This window comes from Mobula birostris, chromosome 17 (assembly GCF_030028105.1).
Source record: "Mobula birostris isolate sMobBir1 chromosome 17, sMobBir1.hap1, whole genome shotgun sequence".
Classification (NCBI taxonomy): Eukaryota; Metazoa; Chordata; class Chondrichthyes; order Myliobatiformes; family Myliobatidae; genus Mobula; species Mobula birostris.
Genome location: NC_092386.1, coordinates 52578955 through 52599642, shown reverse-complemented (window position 1 = coordinate 52599642; position 20688 = coordinate 52578955). Strand labels below are relative to the sequence as shown.

Here is a 20688-nt window from a genome sequence, read left to right as displayed (position 1 = left end):
CATTGGGTGCATTTAAGGGAGAAATAGATAGGTTCTTGAGTAGCCAGGGCATCAAAGGATATGGGGAGAACGCAGGGGAGTGGGGATGACTGGAAGAATTGGATCAGCCCATGATTGAATGGCAGAGCAGACTCAATGGGTTGAATGGCCTACTTCTGCTGCTATATCTTATGGTCTTATTTTAATTACTTGTTTGTAGCCAAGGGAACTGTTCGGTGTGCCACAATATTTTAAAAAAATGGCCTCTAATCAGCATTGTAGATATCATCTGCTCAAATTTTTGGAAGCAAGTCAGGGAATTTTGTAGATTTCCATGTTTCTGCACACACAGAATCAGCACTACCTTTCTCACTGTATGCTTTCTTGAATTTAATGTGGTGTCAACATTTCCATCAAGACAAAATCTTCATGACCAGCTTCTCAGCTAGCTCCCCTGACTTGATTTTTAATTAACATTGGTCCACTGACATGCACACCTCACCCAGTTACAATGGATAACCATTGATTGAGGAACTCTTGAACATCTTGGATCTCTACCTTCATGCTTTTGTATTTGGGATGTTCGCTGTTGTCCCCTGAATAATGCCCATTCTTCTCGCAGTTTATCTGGCTGATGTATCAAGCATGCAATTATAGATTTCTGCCAGTTGATGTTCTTGGTTCTTGGTTCTTGATCCTCCAAAATATTCTGCATGGAATTTAAACTGGAGGTGGCGGAGAGTGGGCTTAAGAAGGAGATTTTTGAAGAAGAAGAAAAGCTGTTGAGTGGGGTTCGGTGGAGGGTAATTTTCTCGGCTATTGTCAAATCTTTTCATGGCATCTTTGCAAGGGTCTGAAATGTTTAAAGTCAAAATAATAAAACTAAATTATCAAAAATCATTGGCTCAGATGGATAACATAACACAAGTACATGCAACTGACGCTATTTTCTCAATTAGTTTTTGTTCTTTAAGAGTTGTCCCAAATAAGTGGCTGCCCTGTTAAACCGATGACCCAAATGACTAGAATCCACTGTCTTTTATAAATGTGCTATTATTTAACTTATATTTGCAGAAAATTTTGTAGCTATTACACTGCCCCTGCCACTATTTACTGATTCACGTGAGTGTCCCTGTGATCGTTATTCAAATATTATAGATGTTTATTTAGTATTTTTGGTGCTTTTCTCAGAATCATCAATAATTCAGTTGCCAACTTGATACAAACAATAACATAACTGTGACAGTAGTCATTGGAAGCTTTTGCTCAGCTTCAATTTTACTAATTTAGGATTGAAAACTCAAAAACAATTCACAGTGTTGTTTTGCTTCCAGCAGATTTGTTCTTCAGTTGATGCCAGATGGAGATACTGCCAAATAAATGACAAAAAATTGCCCCAGTAACGGGAAAATATGCTGACAATCTCTATTGTTTTCCTTTTACACAAGCTCTGTCATACAAAGCGCAACAGTAATTTTATTTAAAAGTAGATGAAGGGTCTGATGCAATCTTATAATAAAATTTGAATATTACTGCCAGTCTGTAGGTCTTGTTTTGTAAGTCACTAAACATGGCAAGACCCTTTAGGTAATACAACAGGAATTCTGCAGATGCTGGAAATTCAAGCAACACACATAAAAGTTGCTAAAAGATAGCTGTGAGAGTCAGTAGGCTTATAGTAGACATCAGTGGATAAGCTGTCTCCAGAGACAGAGACAGAAAGATCTAGAAAGGGGAGGGAGGTGTCGGAAATGGACCAGGTAAACTTGAGGGCAGGGTGAAAGTTGGAGGCAAAGTTTATCTCCCTCCTGGCACTTATCCGTGTAAGCGGAACAAGTGCTACACATGTCCTTACACTTCCTCCCTTACCACCATTCAGGGCCCCAAACAGTCCTTCCAGGTGAGGCAACACTTCACCTGTGAGTCGGCTGGGGTGATATACTGCTCCGGTGCTCCCGATGTAGCCTTTTATACATTGGCGAGACCCGACGCAGACTGGGAGACCGCTTTGCTGAACATCTACGCTCTGTCTGCCAGAGAAAGCAGGATCTCCCAGTGACCACACATTTTAACTCCACATCCCATTCCCATTCTGACATGTCTATCCATGGCCTCCTCTACTGTAAAGATGAAGCCACACTCAGGTTGGAGGAACAACACCTTATATTCCGTCCAGGTAGCCTCCAACCTGATGGCATGAACATCGACTTCTCTAACTTACGCTAATGCCCCACTTCCCCCTCGTACCCCATCTGTTACTTATTTTTATACACACATTCTTTCTCTCACTCTCCTTTTTCTCCCTCTGTCCCTCTGAATATACCCCTTGCTCATCCTCTGGGTCCCCCCCCCCCCCGTCTTTCTTCCCGGACCTCCTGTCCCATGATCCTCTCGTATCCCTTTTGCCTATCACCTGTCCAGCTCTTGGCTCCATCCCTCCTCCTCCTGTCTTCTCCTATCATTTTGGATCTCCCCCTCCCCCTCCAACTTCCAAATCCCTTACTCTTCCTTCAGTTAGTCCTGACGAAGGGTCTCGGCCTGAAACGTCGACTGCACCTCTTCCTACGGATGCTGCCTGGCCTGCTGCGTTCACCAGCAACTTTGATGTGTGTTCCTTTAGGTAATAAGTTACTTGAAATTCAGGTTTGTCTAGATATTTTGATTACGAAAGTGATACATGAATATTGACGACAACACCCCTAGATGATATTTCTATTACAAATCATATCATTAAAAGATTCCTGAAATGAGTATTGGATGTTCAGCCTTGCTTACTTTGATATGCTGACCAATGAGAATTGATCATTATGATAGCTTTCCAGTAATTGAGAGAAATGATGGCCTAGATTTTGCTATTAAAATGCTGAAAGTTTTGCATGAAGTTTCTAGCTTTTACCCCTATAGATTCTGGAAAATTTGAGGCTTCTGCATGAATGTAGAAGTCTTTATTTAGCTTACCAGGCTATGTTGCTGATTTGCAGGCAATGTTCCCTCACTGAAGATTGATGGAGCATTTACAAATTTGAAAGAATTTTAATTGTGTGCAACAAATTACTAGTTTTTAGATGTTTTTAAAACAGTGGATTTAAAGACACTGAGAAACCTTGACAGCTTTGATAGATAGCAAAACAGTTTCCAGAAAAGTTTTGAATGGGTTTGACCTGATGATTATATATTTTGAAGCCCTGATGCAGATCTAAGAGTCAGGCTGTTTGCGAACGATGAAGGGAATAAATGGGAAAAGCATGATAAATTCCTACCCCTTTCAAGAATCTGTGCAACCTAAGTGCTGTAAATATTTTCAACCATGCTATTAGAAAGCTTCCAAGAGGGCCACAAACTTGTGTGCCTCAATGATCAGAAGAGCTATGTTAGCTGGAGTCAGGGCCTTGTCACCCATGCCAAACAGGTATAGGCCAGTAGAGGCCAGGCTAAGCGTGGTCCACCGGTCGTCCATGTTTGTGGGTTCAGCTCAGAGCTAGCAACCCTGACTGGTCAAAAAACAATTGTTATGGAAATAACAATGAAGAATACATTTATAGAGACAGATGTGGAGGACTTTCAATGCTGTCCTAAATGCCAGTGGCGTAATGAGCAGTAAGTTAGAAAGAGAAACTATGCGAGCGTAGTAAATGCAGGAAAGACAGTGTAATTATGTATGTATTCAGCTAGCTAAGGATTCATGAATCAACAGATTTGCTTCCAAATGGAACAAGGCAGTATTAGTTTTATCTGTTAATTTACTATAAGACAGAATTTGCTGTGGAAATCCTTAGTCTAACTGGAAATGTGTTGTACAATGTTAAATCTGGTTTCCATGGGATTATATGTGTAACCAGACATAACAAAGAAGGGTGAGGCAATTTGCTGCCTTGCCATCTGTGGTAAACCATATATATATCGGTTGTAAACAACAGGAATTCTGCAGATGCTGGAAATTCAAGCAACACACATCAAAGTTGCTGGTGAACGCAGCAGGCCAGGCAGCATCTCTAGGAAGAGGTACAGTCGATGTTTCAGGCCGAGACCCTTCGTCAGGACTAACTGAAGGAAGAGTGAGTAAGAGATTTGAAAGTGGGAGGGGGAGGGGGAGATCCAAAATGATAGGAGAAGACAGGAGAGGGAGGGATGGAGCCAAGAGCTGGACGGGTGATTGGCAAAGGGGATATGAGAGGATCATGGGACAGGAACCCTATTCCTTGTGGGGTGGCGGGAGGATGGAGTGACAGCAGATGTGCGTGAAATGGGGGAGATGGGTTTGAGAGCAGAGTTGATGGTGGAGGAAGGGAAACCCCTTTCTTTAAAAAAGGAGGACATCTCCCTCGTCCTGGAGGCTTTTCATTCAGGGGTCTAGGAATAGGGTTCCCCTGGTCCTCACCTACCACCCCACCAGCCTCCGGGTGCAACATATTATTCTCCGTAACTTCCGCCACCTCCAGCGGGATCCAACCACTAAGCACATCTTTCCCTCCTCCCCCCTGCCTTCTGCAGGGATCGCTCCCTACGTGACTCCCTTGTCCATTCGTTCCCCCCCCCATCCCTCCCCACTGATCTCCCTCCTGGCACTTACCCTTGTAAGCGGAATAAGTGCTACACATGCTCTTACACTTCCTCCCTTACCACCATTCAGGGCCCCAAACAGTCCTTCCAGGCAAGGCAACACTTCACCTGTGAGTTGGCTGTGGTGATATACTGCGTCCGGTGCTCCCGATGTGGCCTTCTATATATTGGCGAGACCCGACGCAGACTGGGAGACCGCTTTGCCGAACATCTACGCTCTGTCCACCAGAGAAAGCAGGATCTCCCAGTGGCCACACATTTTAATTCCACATCCCATTCCCATTCTGACATGTCTATCCACAGCCTCCTCTACTGTAAAGATGAAGCCACACTCAGGTTGGAAGAACAACACCTTATATTCCGTCTGGGTAGCCTCCAACCTGATGGCATGAACATTGACTTCTCTACCTTCCGCTAATGCCCCACCTCCCCCTCATACCCCATCCGTTATTTATTTTTATACACACATTCTTTCTCTCACCTTCCTTTTTCTCCCTCTGTCCCTCTGACTATACCCCTTGCCCATCCTCTGGGTTTACCCCCCCTTTGTCTTTCTCCCTGGGCCTCCTGTCCCATGATCCTCTCATATCCCCTTTGCCAATCACCTGTCCAGCTCTTGGCTCCATCCCTCCCCCTCCTGTCTTCTCCTATCATTTTGGATGTCCCCCTCCCACTCCCACTTTCAAATCTCTTACTAACTCTTCCTTCAGTTAATCCTGACGAAGGGTCTCGGCCTGAAACGTTGACTGTGCCTCTTCCTAGAGATGCTGCCTGGCCTGCTGCGTTCACCAGCAACTCTGATCTGTGTTGCGTATATAGGTTGTAACTGGGTTACCTGTCTGGATATGTCTGGACACGCCCCTCTGCTGACTGCTCCCGTGGCTTCTCTCACAGACCCCTGAATAAAGGCGATTGTGTCACTGCTCCTCCCTCAGTCCAGGACAGATACTCAGCAGGGACATTGGTCCATTTACTGTTAATAAAAGCCTCTCAGTATTTACTCTACTTCCAGTCTTTTGGAGTAATTGATAGTGCATCACCATCCTACTTATATTCAATGATTCAAAAATTTAAAGTATGTTTATTGTCAAAGAATATATAAATTATACAACCTTGATTACTCCTCTTTTCCTTACTTCCCTGTATTTACGTAATATATTTTCTCCCACTCATGTCCCAGAGCTTCCTTTAATTCTTTTTGACATTAAGCTTGATAAAGGGGTGATTTATTGTAGTTAATTAACCAATCAGCACCTGTTTGGATTGTTGGAGGAAACTGAAGCTCCTGGAGAAAACCTACCCAACATTTCCTAAGGTGTCATTTTTTTCATTATTTTTAGGAGGATACTATTTTATTTATTGGCATACAGCATGGAATAGGCCCCATGAGCCGCACTACCCCCAATTTAATCCTAGCATAATCAAGGGAGAACTTACAATGCCCAATTTACCTGCCAACTGGTACGTCTTTGACTGTGGGAGGAAACTGGAGCACCCGGAGGAATCCCACACGTTCACGGGGAGAACGTGCAAACTCCTTACAGGCAGTCAAGGAAATTGGACCAGGTAGAGCATTGTGGTAACCACTACACTACTATGCCGCCCATGGGCTCCGTCCCACCCACTTCTGCACTTCCCTCTAACATCTTCTAAACTACTTCAGTTCAACTATCTGGTACATTTTGATTTTCATTGCTCTACTTTTGATGGTTGTCCTATTCCTCTGCCTCTTTAATAATTACCAGAATGAAGGTGAGTTGGTAGATCAAATGACACTAAAACAGTAGAAGACTGTTTAAGTTGTTATTTTCTTGGATTTACAGTAGATGATTAGTAATGTCTAAATTTTTTATATATGAGAAATTGTGTTAATTTTTTTTTCATGACCTGCAGATCTAATTGATGCTGTGAAAGACGTTCTTGCAAACATCAAGGAGAAGGATATATCAGTATGGGTCATGGCAGAAAGTTGTGTATACCAAGGAGTGGATACTCTTGCAGATAAAGTAGAAAAAGCACCTGAGAGTCCTGTGCCAGCAACGTGGCAATCTACAGTCCATTTGAACTCTGCCTTTCTTTATTTATTCACTTCAGGAACAACAGGTACTATACTAAGGATTTCTAGTTTACTCTTTAATTTGTCCTGTGGAGAAGCTTTTTTTAAGAATGTGAGCTGCCATTATTCTTAAAGCAGAACTGTTAGTATCAGAGTAATTTAGAACTCGGGACATGTAAAGATCCAGAGTTGGAGGGGTGCAGTTATTCTGGAGATTGACAGGCCTGGAGTGGACTACATAGGGAGGAAGAGACATAGGGTGGAAGAATCTGAAAAGCAGATGTTGAATTTCAAAATCCAAGGCAAAAGCTGGGAGATAATATAGGTGAGCAAATGCAGGCGTAATTTGTGAATATGACTCAGTGCAGATATTGTGAGCAAAGGTTGCAATGAGCTTAACTTCATAGAGTTCAGAAGAAAGACTTTTTTTTAACTTCACAAATGAAATTTATTCTTTATATAAAGTGTATGCAAAGGAAGAAACTGCATATAACTTTTACATTCATGGTTGTTATATTCAGTAGTATAAAGAAAAAAGGCACAAACGTAGAGCCAATTCCATGCATGTGGTTCCCTGAGGTGATACCATTTTCATTATTCAAGAGGTATCCCCGCTCAACTCTGCCTCTCCATGTGCAGTAGCAGAAAGAACTGAGACAGTGCTCCTTCTCCCCAGTGCCTTAACATTGGGTGCATTGAGCGTCAGTGAATCCCTCAGCATGTACTCCTGAAGCCTGCACTGTTCCAGTCTGTCAGCATTCCCTTACAGGCGTCTTGCTGTGCTGGAAGAACAAGAGTTTGCCCCTGATGCAAACTCAGACTGGTTGCAGATGCTGATCAATCTTAAAACTGGCTGTGGGTCCAAGTAGAAGATAGCAACATTGTTCATGTATGGGAGGGATTGACATGTGTACCTTCATTGCCTGGTGATCTCACCGCTCTTATACTCTAGGTCTTCCTGTAGTATTTGGCAAAGGGTTCAATGCAATGCATAAACAATACAGGGAGAATGGATAATCGTGTGTGACTCCAGACTTGATGGGGAAACTATCTGACTTCTATATATTAAGTTGGACTGTACTACTGATACCTGTGTGAAAGCAGCTAGGTCCAATTTCTGATTCCCTCTCCATGGAGCTAGTCAGCACCTTCAGGGACAGTGGCTGATCCATACTTTCACACTTACTGCCATATAGCACCTCTATAATAGAAGACAGAAAATTCTAAGAGGCTGTTCTGTTTAAGATCTTACTGTCAGACAGACTGGCATAAAAGGATCTGCAGATCTTCAGTCAGTTATGTTACTGAGCTGTCCTCTTCCTTAAGGCTAAGGATCATAATGTTTGCTTGTGAACCTTTTGGAAAAAGAAGCATGAGCATGTCTCATGCTGGTCCACAAAGCAAACCCTTGATCAGAAGGTGACCTTGAAGAATTCTGTGGCAAAGACCATAGCTTGTCAGCTCTTCACTCTCAGACTTCCTCTCTCACATCCACCCTCCTCGACTGCAGAAGGAGAAGGTTCTGCAATTTTGTCTGGAGTTGGCACAACTCTCTCTGACTCTGTCTGGCTTTCTGAAAACCTTTGGAGATGAATAACCATTTGATATTCTCCTTAGTTGCTTCCCACCGGTGAATCAGAGAGACAAAGAGGGGTTTCACAGACCTCCGACTTATTTAATCCCAATTTAATTCCTCAATGTTCCCTAGGGTCAGAGGCTTGACACTCAACTGCATCTCCCTGCCTGTCTTCTGGATCCCTGTAACTGACAGGTTCAAAGGAGGTAGTGGTGATAGGAAAACACTGACTGTGACTGCATTCAACATAAAGAATTCATCTATCCAGGTCTTTTGCCTGTTCTGGGTCAATAGTACACGGGGTGCTAAAGGCATCACACATCTTTGCGTCTTTAACTGTTTCGAACAGGGTTGTCCAGTCTCCTTTCAGCACTGCCAGATTGTCCAGTTGCACAGTGATGGGACTGAAGTCAGTAGCTAGAACGACTAGTCAGGACGTTGACAGCGGTTGTGAGAGGTGCTAGAGGACAGTTAGCTGCTTGCCCAACACAGCAGCACGTCCTCCTGTAGAGAGCAGCTGCTCGACACAGTGTCGTGGCCTCCTGTAGAGAGTGACCAATCGACACAGTGGCACGTCCTCCTGTAGAGAGTGACCACTCGACACAGTGGCACGTCCTCCTGTAGAGAGTGACCACTCGACACAGTGGCACGTCCTCCTGTAGAGAGTGACCGCTCGACACAGCGGTGTGGCCTCCTGTAGAGAGTGACCGCTCGACACAGTGTCGTGGCCTCCTGTAGAGAGTGACCACTCGACACAGCGGTGTGGCCTCCTGTAGAGAGTGACCACTCGACATAGTGGCACGGCCTCCCGTAGAGAGCGACCGCCCAACACAGCAGCACGTCCTCCTGTAGAGAGTGACCACTCGACATGGCACAGCCTCCTATAGAGAGCAACCGCTCGACACAGCGGTGTGGCCTCCTGTAGAGAGTGACCACACAACACAGCACATCCTCCCGTAGAGAGTGACCACACGACACGGCGCAGCCTCCCGTAGAGAGTGACCACTCGACATGGCACAGCCTCCCGTAGAGAGTGACCACTGGACACAGCACAGCCTCCGGTAGAGAGTGACCACTCGACACGACACAGCCCCCGTAGAGAGTGACCACTTGACACAGCGGCACGGCCTCCCGTAGAGAGTGACCACTCGACACGGCGCAGCCTCCCGTAGAGAGTGACCACTCGACAAGGCACAGCCTCCCGTAGAGAGTAACCACTCAACACAGCACAGCCTCCTGTAGAGAGTGACCACTCGACAAGGCACAGCCTCCCGTAGAGAGTGACCACTCGACACAGCACAGCCTCCTGTAGAGAGTGACCACACGACACAGCACAGCCTCCCGTAGAGAGTGACCACTTGACACAGTGGCGTGACCTCTCATTGAGAGTGACCGCTCGCCACAGCACAGCCCCCGTAGAGAGTGACCACTCGCCACAGCAGCGCAGCCTTCTGTAGAAAGTGACTGCTTAAGGCTGATATATACTATTGCGTCAACTTGACACCGTACCTACGGTGTCGCCGCGAACCCTGCGCGGTACCCTTCGCCGTAGCCTGACACGCACCTCTCCCATAATGTAACTACGTGTCGCGGCAATGCAGAATGCCACAACTGTGATTGGTCCTCCTGGGATCATCGTATTTCCTCCTACGCCGCAGTAGCTTCCCATTGGCCGACTGAAGGGCAGGGAAGGAACTCTGGCTGCAATGCTTTCCATAAAGATTTACAGACCTCCAAAATTGTGGAGGACACATTTCACTTTTACGAAAAAAGACGCTCGCTTTAAACTTGTTTACCCCAAGAAAGACTACCATGACCATGAAACCTTGCACGGCAGGTGTGTGCGCATGCGCGACGTGCCCGAATTGCAGAGCGACGCAGACACACCAATGCACAAGTACAAATGCTTACAACTCATGTAGTCCACTTGCGTAGGTTACGGCGTTGAGTTGACGCACAAGTGTAAATCAGCCTTTATTCTCCTCCACATTCGCCTTGATGTTTCAATCTTCCTCGACCTGTTCATTGGTGAGCAATGGAGTCGTGCATGGCCCTTCACCCTGTCTCTGAGCTTCCCCTCAACACAGCTCATGCTTGTGCTCCTCTCATGGAATACTTTTGGGGACAGCAGAGCGCTGAGTCACTCGATCAAACTCCGAACTGTAAGTCACATGTAACTTCAGAAATACAACTAAGATGAAAAGAAAAAGTGGAAGACATAGAAAAAGTGAAATAATTGACTATCTGGAAGATGTCACCCAAGGAATTGTCACTTGCTGGTGCAAACCTACATTCTTACATAAAAAGAGTCGAAATTGCCTCGACCTTGGAAAGATATTGCAAGGTGTTAACACAAGAAACACCATAAAATCAATGAAAATCTCATTCAACAGGATAGACAAGCAATGAGCAAATGCTTCAAAAGGTTTCATTTATTATCAGAGAATGTATACAGTATATAACCTGAAATACTTGTCTTTGCAGATATCCACAAAAAACAGAAGAATCCCAAGAGAATGAGTGATAGAAAGACATTAGAACCCCAAAGACCCCTCTAACCCCTCCCCCACTTAGGCAGCAGCAAGCATCAACGCCTTAACCACCCCTCCCCAGCTGCCCATTTCAGCAAAAAGCGTCAGCACCCACCACTCTCCAAGCAACAGCAAGGCACTCAAGGGAAGACCACGATCTGCAGTCAACAAAAACTGTTGTTTCTCCCACAGTACGATATGCCACTGGCAGTCTCTCACTAACAAGCCACAGAGAGATATCACCCATTTTCACAGCCAGTGGGGAGACTTGACAGTTGCTGTTACAATATTACAGTGTGCCGCGTTGCTTTTGTGTACATCGGCTGCAGTGAGTACCTCAGTTCGCAACACCGGCCTGGAATCCGTCCTCCACAGGGCTGTGTACAGCCACACTACAGAGGCGCCGTCTTCCAAGCTGTACCTAGAGAACGGCGGGAAATGGTTGGCCGATAAGCCCCAGGAACGGGAACTTCTCTGCCATCAAAAATCTGCAGTTTGAGTGCCACTTGCTGATCGGGACTTCGATAGAACCCCAACCACCTTGAGAGGAAAAAAAAAGAGACATTAAAGAGAGGAATTTAAGCGGTTTTCACAGATGAGCTTAAAGAGGCAACCACCTGGTGCCATCTTAACCCTACCCGCCCAAAAGACAACATCTGTGTAAATACGGAAGAGAAAAAAAGTAAGCAATAAATATCAAGAACATGAGATGGAGTGTCTGAAAGCGAGTCCATAGATTGTGGGAACGGTATAGTGATGGGGTGAGTGAAGAGGAGTGAAGTTATCCACTCTGGTTCAAGAGCCTGATGGCTAAGGGGTAATAATTGTTGCTGAATCTGGTGGTGTGGGTCCTGGCGCTCCTGTACCTTCTTCCTGATGGCAGTGGCAAGAAGAGAGCACGGCATATGTGGTATGGGGCCTTTTTGACGGATGCTGCTTTCTTGCAACAACACCTCATGTAGATGTGATCAATGGTGGGAAGGGCTTTACCCGTCTTGGACTGGGCTGTATCCGCTACTTTTTAAAGGATTTTCCGTTCAAGGGCATTGGTTTTTCCATATCAGGCTGTGATGCAACCAGTTAGTATACTCTCCACCACACATCTATAGACATTTGTCAAAGTTTTAGATGTCATCCCAAATCTTCACAAATTTCTAAGGAAGTAGAAGCACTGCTCTGCTTTCTTCATTATTGCACTCATGTGCTGGGCCCGAGACAGGTCCTCTGAAATATTAACACTGAGGAATTTAAAGTTGTTGACCCTCTCTGCCTCTGATCCTCCACTGAGGACTGCTTCATGGACTTTTGTTTCCCTCCTCCTGAAATCAATAGTCAGCTCCTTGGTTTTACTAACATTGATTGAGAGGTTGTTGTTGTGGCACCACTCAGCCAGATTTTCGATCTCTCTACTGTTTGCTGATTCATTAACACCTTTGATTCGAACACTGACAGTGGTTTCGTCAACAAACGTAAATCTGGCATTGGAGCTGTGCAGCTGTGCTGGTGGAGATTGTAGAGGAGATGTTGTTGCCAAACTCAACTGATTGGGGTCTGTAAGTGAGGAAATCCAGGATCCTATTGCAGAAGGAGGTATTGTGGCCAAGGTCTTGACGCTTATTGATCAGTTTGAGAGGATGATAGTGTTGAATGCTGAGCTATGATCATCAAGGAGCATCCTGATACATGCATCTTTGCTGTTCAGATGTTCCAGGGTTGAGTGAAGAGCCAACAAAGTGGCATCTATTGTGGACCTGTTGTGCTGTTAGGCAAATTGGAGTGGATCCAAGTCTCTACTCAGGCAGGAGGTGATACATTTCATCATCAGCCTCTCAAAGCAGTTCATCAGAAGTAGATGTAAGTGCTTCTGGATACATAGCTATTGAGGCAGGTTACCACAATTTTCCCAGGTAACAGTATAATTGAAGTCCGCTTAAAGCAGGTGGGAACGTCAGACTACTGAAGCGAGAGGTTAAAGATATTGGTGAACACTCCAGCCAGTTGTTTAGCACAGGTTCTTCAGCAGCATGACTTGTGTTCACTAGAATATAGTAATTTAAAAGACAATAATCTGCTTTTGATTTGTCTTTTTCTACAATACTTATTATTTCTTTCCACTTCTTCCTCCTTGGTATGAATGTTCGTTGATCAACACCATGCCCACTGCAAGTAACATATAAGTACTACTAAGAGTCTTATTCTATGTGATATTTCTACTGTTACTCATATCAGAAAAATTTTCTACTTCTTCGTCCCATGAACCATTTAGGTGTTGTATTCCGTACAGGAGTGGTTAAAGAGGAAGACTACAAAACAAAACCATAGAGTAGAATTTAGTTGTTATTGCTCAAAGCATTGAGATTGCAGTGCTCCTCCAGTCTGTGCAAAACAGATATTTACAGTGTGGCGTGACTTAATAATTCATTAATCAGTCAGTCAATCAATCAATTAATTATTTTTTTAAGAATTCCCATGTTTACAACAAATTTGTTACAGACTTTGGTATTTACAACTGTGGTGTAGCATTATTTAACTGCACAACAGCCCTTGGGAAGGAGCTGTTTTTTGGTCTTAATGCCTCAGCTAAGATGTTTCTGTATCTCCTACCAAGTGGCAGGAGATTGAACAGAAATGTTAGGGATGGGATGGATCTTTAATGATGTTGTGTGTGAGCCGTAGGCATTGAGAATTGTAGATTGTCTCCTGGTCTGATAGGGTCACTGAGATGTATTATAGCAGCATATTGTAGATACCCATGAATGAAACTTATTGTTCTTTCTAGGAATTTGCAGTCTTATTCTTCGTGGAGATGGGAGGTGGGAATCCAAGCATAAATGAAATATCTTCTTGTTAGACTTATTATGTAGCGTGCACAGAGTACCATTGATTAAAAGAAAGCTAAACCCCGTAGTGTAGATTACTGTGACCCTAACAGCCCTATCAATTAAAATGCTGTTTTTTTAAATACCAACAGCAAAGGAGAATTGTTCTACCACTGTCTCTGCTTCTCAGCTGCTTTTCATAATATTCTATACAATAGAAACATTTCTAATCTTACATCACAATTCACGAGTCTCTTAATTCACGAGAAGAAAATGAGGAAATGTAATGCAAGCTAAATGGCAAAACTTTAATGAGGTAGGAGGAATGTAAATCTCTTTAAAGTGGTGCATTTAGTAGAACTGCTACCTTGATTCTGATCTCAGGTGCTGTCAATGTGTTAATGTTTGTATTTCTCGGTGATGGCCACAAATTTCCCCGGGGTTCTCTCATTTCCACCCATTGGTTGCTAGGTTAACAGGCCAGTGTAAATTGCCCTTATGTGTGGGCATGTGGAGAGAATGAAATCGGATTAGTATAATCGAGTGCTTAATAGTCAGCACTGTCTTGGCATGCCAAAAGTTCTGTTTCATGCTCTAGAACTTTATCACTTTGTCAGCATTAGATTCTTGCGTTTTTAATGAATTAGAGGTAGAGAAGATATTTCTCATTGTTGGAGTAAAATTCACGAGCAGTTATTGTGGCTAGAGGCTGTATTCACTTAAGTTTCAATTCCACTGTAGGTGGAGGAATAAAAATGCAGAGATGAGTACAACCAGTGAATAATACTTGTGCAAGGGTTTGGCACTGCTCACCAAAGATGATTTACTGCCCTGTTTAAAATACAAAAATTCATAAGTTGCATCATAACTTTTTAAAAATTTATCGAAGTCCGGCATTTATTGTGCATCACTAGCTGCTGCCAGTTAATGGGAATATTGGAAGAATAAATTGGAGATTAGAGCAAGATTAGTGTAGGTGGGTGCTTGAGGCTTCTTGTGGTTATGTAGAATTTTTAAAGATGCCTTATCTGTAGGTAAATTACCACAATCCTTTTATGAAGCATCTATCTCATTAATTCCTAAAAAAGATAAAGATCCCACTGAAGGTGCATCATTTAGACCTATATCTTTGTTGAATGTGGATTCAAAAATCTTTTCCAAAGTATTAGCAATTAGAATAGAGAAGGTACTACCACAAATTGTCTCCGAAGATCAGACAGGATTTATTAAAAATCGTTACTCACATTTTAATGTTGAGGCTAATGAACATTGTGTACACTACTTCATTTAAAACTCCAGAATGTCTTATTGTGCTTGACGCCGAGAAGGCATTTGACAGACTTGAATGGGAATATTTATTTCATATACTTGAGAAATTTAATTTCAGCTCAAAATTTATATCCTGGATTCAACTGACATATCGTACACCTCTGGCTGCTGTATTTATCAATAATCAGAGATCCCCATTTTTTAGGCTTTTTCGAGGTACTAGACAGAGCTGTCCTTTAAGCCCTTTACTTCTTGTTATTGCCCTGGAACCCTTGGCAATTGCTCTTCATGATTCACCTAATATATTTGGCATTATTCGTGGGAATGGGACTCATAAAGTATCACTATATACAGATGACCTGTTGCTATATATCTCGTTAACCCAGAGAAATCCATCCCTGCAGTAATAACACTATTTAGATTAGATTATGAGAACACTCAGTCCTCTTTTATTGTCATTTAGAAATGCATACATGCATTAAGAAATGATACAATGTTTCTCCGGAGTGATATCACAGAAAACAAGACAGACCGTAGACTAACACTGACAAAGCCACATAATTATAACATATAGTTACAGCAGTGCAAAGCAATACCATAACTTGATAAAGAACAGACCATAGGCACAGTGAAAAAAAGTTCTCGAAGTCCCGAGTCGATTGACTCCCGAGACCCCGATAGCAGGCGGCAAAAGGGAGAAACTCCCTGCCATAAACCTCCAGGCACCATCAACTTGCCGATACCTTGGAAGCAGCCAACCCCAGCCGACCCTGAGTCCATCCGTCTGAAAACTTTGAGCTTCCGAGCAGCCTCTCCGATACAGCCTCCCGAGCGCCATCCTCTGCCGAGCGCCTTCAACCTCGCCCCGGCCGCTGAAACATGCAAAGCCGAGGATTTCGAGGCCTTCAGCTCCAGAGATTCTGGTTACCACACAGTAGCAGCGGTAGCAAAGCAGACATTTCAGAAGTTTTTCAGAAGTTTTCCAGATGTTCTGCTGTGCTCTCACGTCTGTCTCCATCAAATCAGGATTGTGCACAGTCCCGTACTTGACAAATAACAGATATTCATCACCGAAGTGGCCGTGTGCGCTGTCGTCGCGATGCCATCTTCTCCCCCCCCCCCCAATATGGGCCCCAGTATTTGTTCGGTTTAGTAGTTTTTCTGGTTATAAATTGAATCTTAATAAGAGTGTCCTTTTCCCATTAAATATGCAAGTTCCAATTTATAGACAAGCACCATTTAGATTAGTTACTGATTATTTTACTTATTTAGGTGTTAAAATTACTAAGAAGCACAAGGATCTATTTAAAGTTAATTTTTTTACCCTTAACTGATCATGTTAAACAACTGTTTACTAAATGGTCCCCTTTGTCCTTATCTTTGATTGGTCGAATTAATACTATTAAGATGATTATTTTACCTAAATGTTTGTATTTATTTCAGGCAGTATCAATTTTTATCCCTAAATCTTTTTTTGATATTATTGATTCTAAAATTTCTTCATATATATGGCAGAATAGAAATCCCAGGTTAAGTAAGAAATATTTACAGAAATCAAAAAAAGAAGGCGGATTGGCTTTGCCGAATCTTAGATTTTACTACTGAGCCATTAACATTCAATATTTAACGTTTTGGACACAAGAATTGGATGAAACTCAATTTCCATGATGGATGAATCTTGAGCGGGAGTCTGTACAGGGTTTTTCGCTGGCTTCTATTCTAGGAGCTGCACTTCCCTTTGCACTTACTAAATTGAATAAACAAATGATAAATCCAATAATTAAACTTACAATATGAATATGGTTTCAATTTCGTAAATTTTTTGGATTGAACAAATTTATCCTGTCATGTTCTATTATATCTAATTTTTTTCTTTCAACCATCTAGAATTGATAAAGCTTTTCTTCTATGGAAAACAAAGGGAATAACATGTTTTCATGATTTATTCATGGATGATTGTTTTATGTCTTTTGAACAGTTGTCTAATAAATATAATTTGCCTAGATCACATTTTTTCAGATATTTACAGATTAGAAACTTTTTGAACACTACTTTATCTTCCTTTCCAATATCACATCAAATTGAAGTTACAGAAACATTTTTAGGTTTAAACTCTTATCAGAAGAGATTAATAGCAATTATTTATGATCTGATTATGAAAATACGTCTAGGTACATCTGATAAAATTAAGTATGAGTGGGAAAGAGAACTTCAAATATCTTTATCTACAGAGAAATGGGAAAAAAATTCTTCAATTAGTCAATATTTCCTAAATGTGTGCCAGACACACCTTGATACAATTTAAAGTGGTTCACAGGGCTCATATGTCGAAGGATAAGTTAGCTCATTTTTATTGCCATATAAATCCTGTTTGTGATAGATGTAATTCTGAGATAGCTTCCTTGACACATACGTTCTGGTCTTGTCCTCGTCTAGAAAAATATTGGAAAGATATTTTTCATATTATTTCAGTAGTTCTGCGTATTGATTTACAACCTCATCCTATTACTGCAATTTTTGGACTACCAGTGATAGACTCTAGTCGTTTATCCTCGTCAGCTTGTCGTCTAATTGCATTTGTTACATTAATAGCCAGAAGATCCATTTTATTTAAATGGAAAGATTCTAATCCCCCCACTACATTTCAGTGGTTTTCCCAAACGATAGCATGCCTAAACTTGGAAAAAATTAGGAGTGGTACTGTGGATCCTTCGGTTAAATTTGAAGAAACTTGGAGGCCATTTATCCAATATTTTCATGTGATATAAGTTGACCCTTTCTGAATCCTTTGTAGTAATTTTTTTGTTCATGTATAGAGGAACGGAGTTAACGACAAATAATAATGTTAGCTGATGTAATATGACAGCCCAAGATTTGTTTGTCTTTTTTTTAGTTTAGGGGGTTTTCTTTTTCTCTCTTTATAAAATATCTTTTTCATGGTCAGTTACTATGAGTTTAGGAGGCTAAACTATATTTGTTACTTGGAATCTGTGTTTGTACATGTTAATTGTTACTATTGTAATTCCAATCTCTATGTATCATTATTATTATTGTTATGTTTAATTTTGAAACTTAATAAAAAGATTGAAACAGAAAGAAAGAGGCTTCTTGTGGGCTAAGTGGCTCAAAGGTGCTGTTCAAAGTTAGATGAATCTATGAGTCATTCTGGTTGCTAATCCAGTATCTCGACTACTGCACTACCTCTCGTCCTGAATATACTGGGCAATATTGGTTGGTTTCACCAGGTATGGAGGATGCCTAAAGTCACATGCTGATAATGTGCACTAAGGGGAAAAGCTCCAAAGAACACATGCAATTTTTCCAGAGGTATGCACAGGTAGATCAAGCACTGGTGAAGCTGAGACAAAATGCTAAAGGACTTCTGCATTACCCCTTTATAGCAAATGTTTTTATGGGCCTATAAATTCTTTTAATATATTCATTAACCACAATTTATCAATTATCCAGTTAATATAATTAGCCAATCTAAATTAACACCTTTACCATAATTATTTTAAATAATAAACTTCCACCTAATTTCTCTTGGTTCTCTTTAACAAACCACTTTGTGTCCTGTAACTTGTCTAACTGCATCTACTCTTGTATGGGTTTTACTTTACATCCTTCTTTAAATACTGATGATATTTTTTGACACGATAAAGCAATGTGCATGATGAGCATCCTATGTTCAAGCTTAAACATTTATTCCCTCCAACCCCAGTGTAACATCATTTGATAACATAATTACTTGCTTCACTGTTGAACCAAGAGCTTCCTTCATTTTGGGCAAGCGTAGCTTGTACATAGTAATAGCACTATTTGCATGCTATTCAAGATACACGCTATCCTGACTTGGAAGTCCATTACTGTACTTCCTTTCTTGCTGTGTCTAAATCCTTATCTAGCAGAATAGTGCATTTCTGGATGACAGTGTTAGACTATAAAAGTGCTAGTAGCAGTTCACCAGTTTCTTTTCAAATACATTTAGGGGGTTGCAATAAATACAAGTCTTGTCAGCAATACCCAGGCACCATGAAATGAACAAAATGAAAAATAACCCATTCTGATTCCAATTCCACTCCCATGTTGGTCTATGGCGTCCTCTACTATCAAGATGAAGCCACTCTCAGGTTGGAGAAGCAACACCTCATATTCCATCCAATCTGATGGCATGAACATCGATTTCTCTAACTTTTGGTAATATCGCCCCTCCCCCTTCTCTCTTCTTCCATTCACCATTCTAGTTCCCCTCTCACCTGTCCTGCTTATCACCTGCATGGTGCCTCTCCTTCCTTTTCTCCCTTGGTTCTATCTCCACAACTATCAGATTCCTTCTTCAGTCCTTTACCTTTTTCACCTGTTGCCTCCCAGTGTCTCATTTCAACCTCTTCCTCATGCACCTTCCTTCCCCTTCTTCTAGTTTGTACTATTTCCCTTCCCTCCACTTTTTTATTCTGGCTTCTTCCCCCTTCCTTTTCAGTCCTGATGAAATGTCTTGGCTTGAAACGTTGACTCTTTATTGCTTTCCATAGATGCTTCTGACCTCAAGTAAGAGAAAATCTACAGATGTTGGAAATGTGAGCAACACCCACAAAATGCTGGAGGAACTCAGCAGGCCAGGCAGCATCTAGGAAAAAGAGTACAGTTGACATTTCGGGCAGAAACCCTTCAGCAGTACTGTTGAAGGGTTTTGGCCCTAAACGTCAACCATACTCTTTTCCTAGATGCTGCCTGGCCTGCTGAGTTCCACCAGCATTGTGCGTGTGTTACTCTGGATTTCTAGCATCTGCAGAATCTCTTGTGTTGAAAAATAACAGCATGTTGATAACCAATACATGAAATAGGAAAAAGGATTAGTGTTTAAAAATTGGAGATGTACTTAAGTAATGTATGTTGTTAAACTTTGCTCCATTTTATCAGAAGAAAATAATTCTCTGTAAACCAGTAAAATATTGTGGTATTTGCATGTATCTTTTTTTGTCATTCATGTAAAGTTTATTTCTTTCAAACTACTTTTTCATGTTACCAGGCTTACCAAAGGCTGCTATAGTAACCCATCAACAGACCTTGAAGGCAAGTTTTACATTGAGGGCTTTTGGAGTCACTAAGAATGATATCGTCTACACGCCGCTTCCTCTATATCATGGTGCGGCCTCTCTCTTAGGAGTCTGTGGTTGCATTGAGCTCGGTATGTTTGCTCCTGGAATATATTAAATGACCAATTGCTACTTTAATAAATTGTCATGAAAATGAATTGACTTAATCCAAAACTGATCTTTGGGCAGGTCGAAGTCTGCTGAATTTATCTTGTGTAGTCATAACACTTATTTTGTGGAGTCATAACACTTTTCAGCCTGAGTATCAACTAGGTTCAGTACTCATATCCGTGATTGGCAATCCAGTACTGCTAAAGTATATTTGGCATTTCTTTTGGATGAGGATAAATTGGCTGTCTTTTTTAATGTTACACTTGTGAGTTTAAAAACTCATTACTATTGGAATTTGTGAAAATGCAGAGAGTTGAGATTTGAGTAGTCAATAACTTACAGTTTCTTTCTATGAGACTACTTGTGAGTATTGACATTCTCCTAAGTGACCTAGCTCTTAACTTCCCAAAAGACATTTGTATATCCAAATGTCATTTGACTGTTGTCACCAAAGTTGTTTATTTGTATGCCAGCACCTCGGGTAAATCTGGAAGGGAAAATTATCTAACAGCCATGTGTACTTTTCTAAGGGCAATCTTCACTCAGGTTAGTGGTTGAGAAGGGAGAATTAGTTGATTTTTCTACTCTTTTTCTCCTTCTGTGGGTCTTTGATAATTCAAAATCTTTGAAGATGAATTGAACATTATTTAATCTTTGAAGATTAATTGAAATCAATTAATTTGATGTAAAT

The 20688-nt window shown here is 41.8% G+C and overlaps 1 protein-coding gene across 1 annotated transcript in view; it reads left to right on the top strand.

The window, feature by feature from the left end:
• The window catches only part of slc27a6 (solute carrier family 27 member 6), an 85406-nt gene that overhangs the window by 14919 nt on the left and 49799 nt on the right, over positions 1-20688 (top strand). The window contains exons 2-3 of the mRNA XM_072281721.1: positions 6433-6642; positions 19820-19978. Of these exons, the coding sequence (XP_072137822.1) occupies positions 6433-6642; positions 19820-19978 (369 nt within the window). The remainder of the gene's footprint in view (positions 1-6432; positions 6643-19819; positions 19979-20688) is intronic.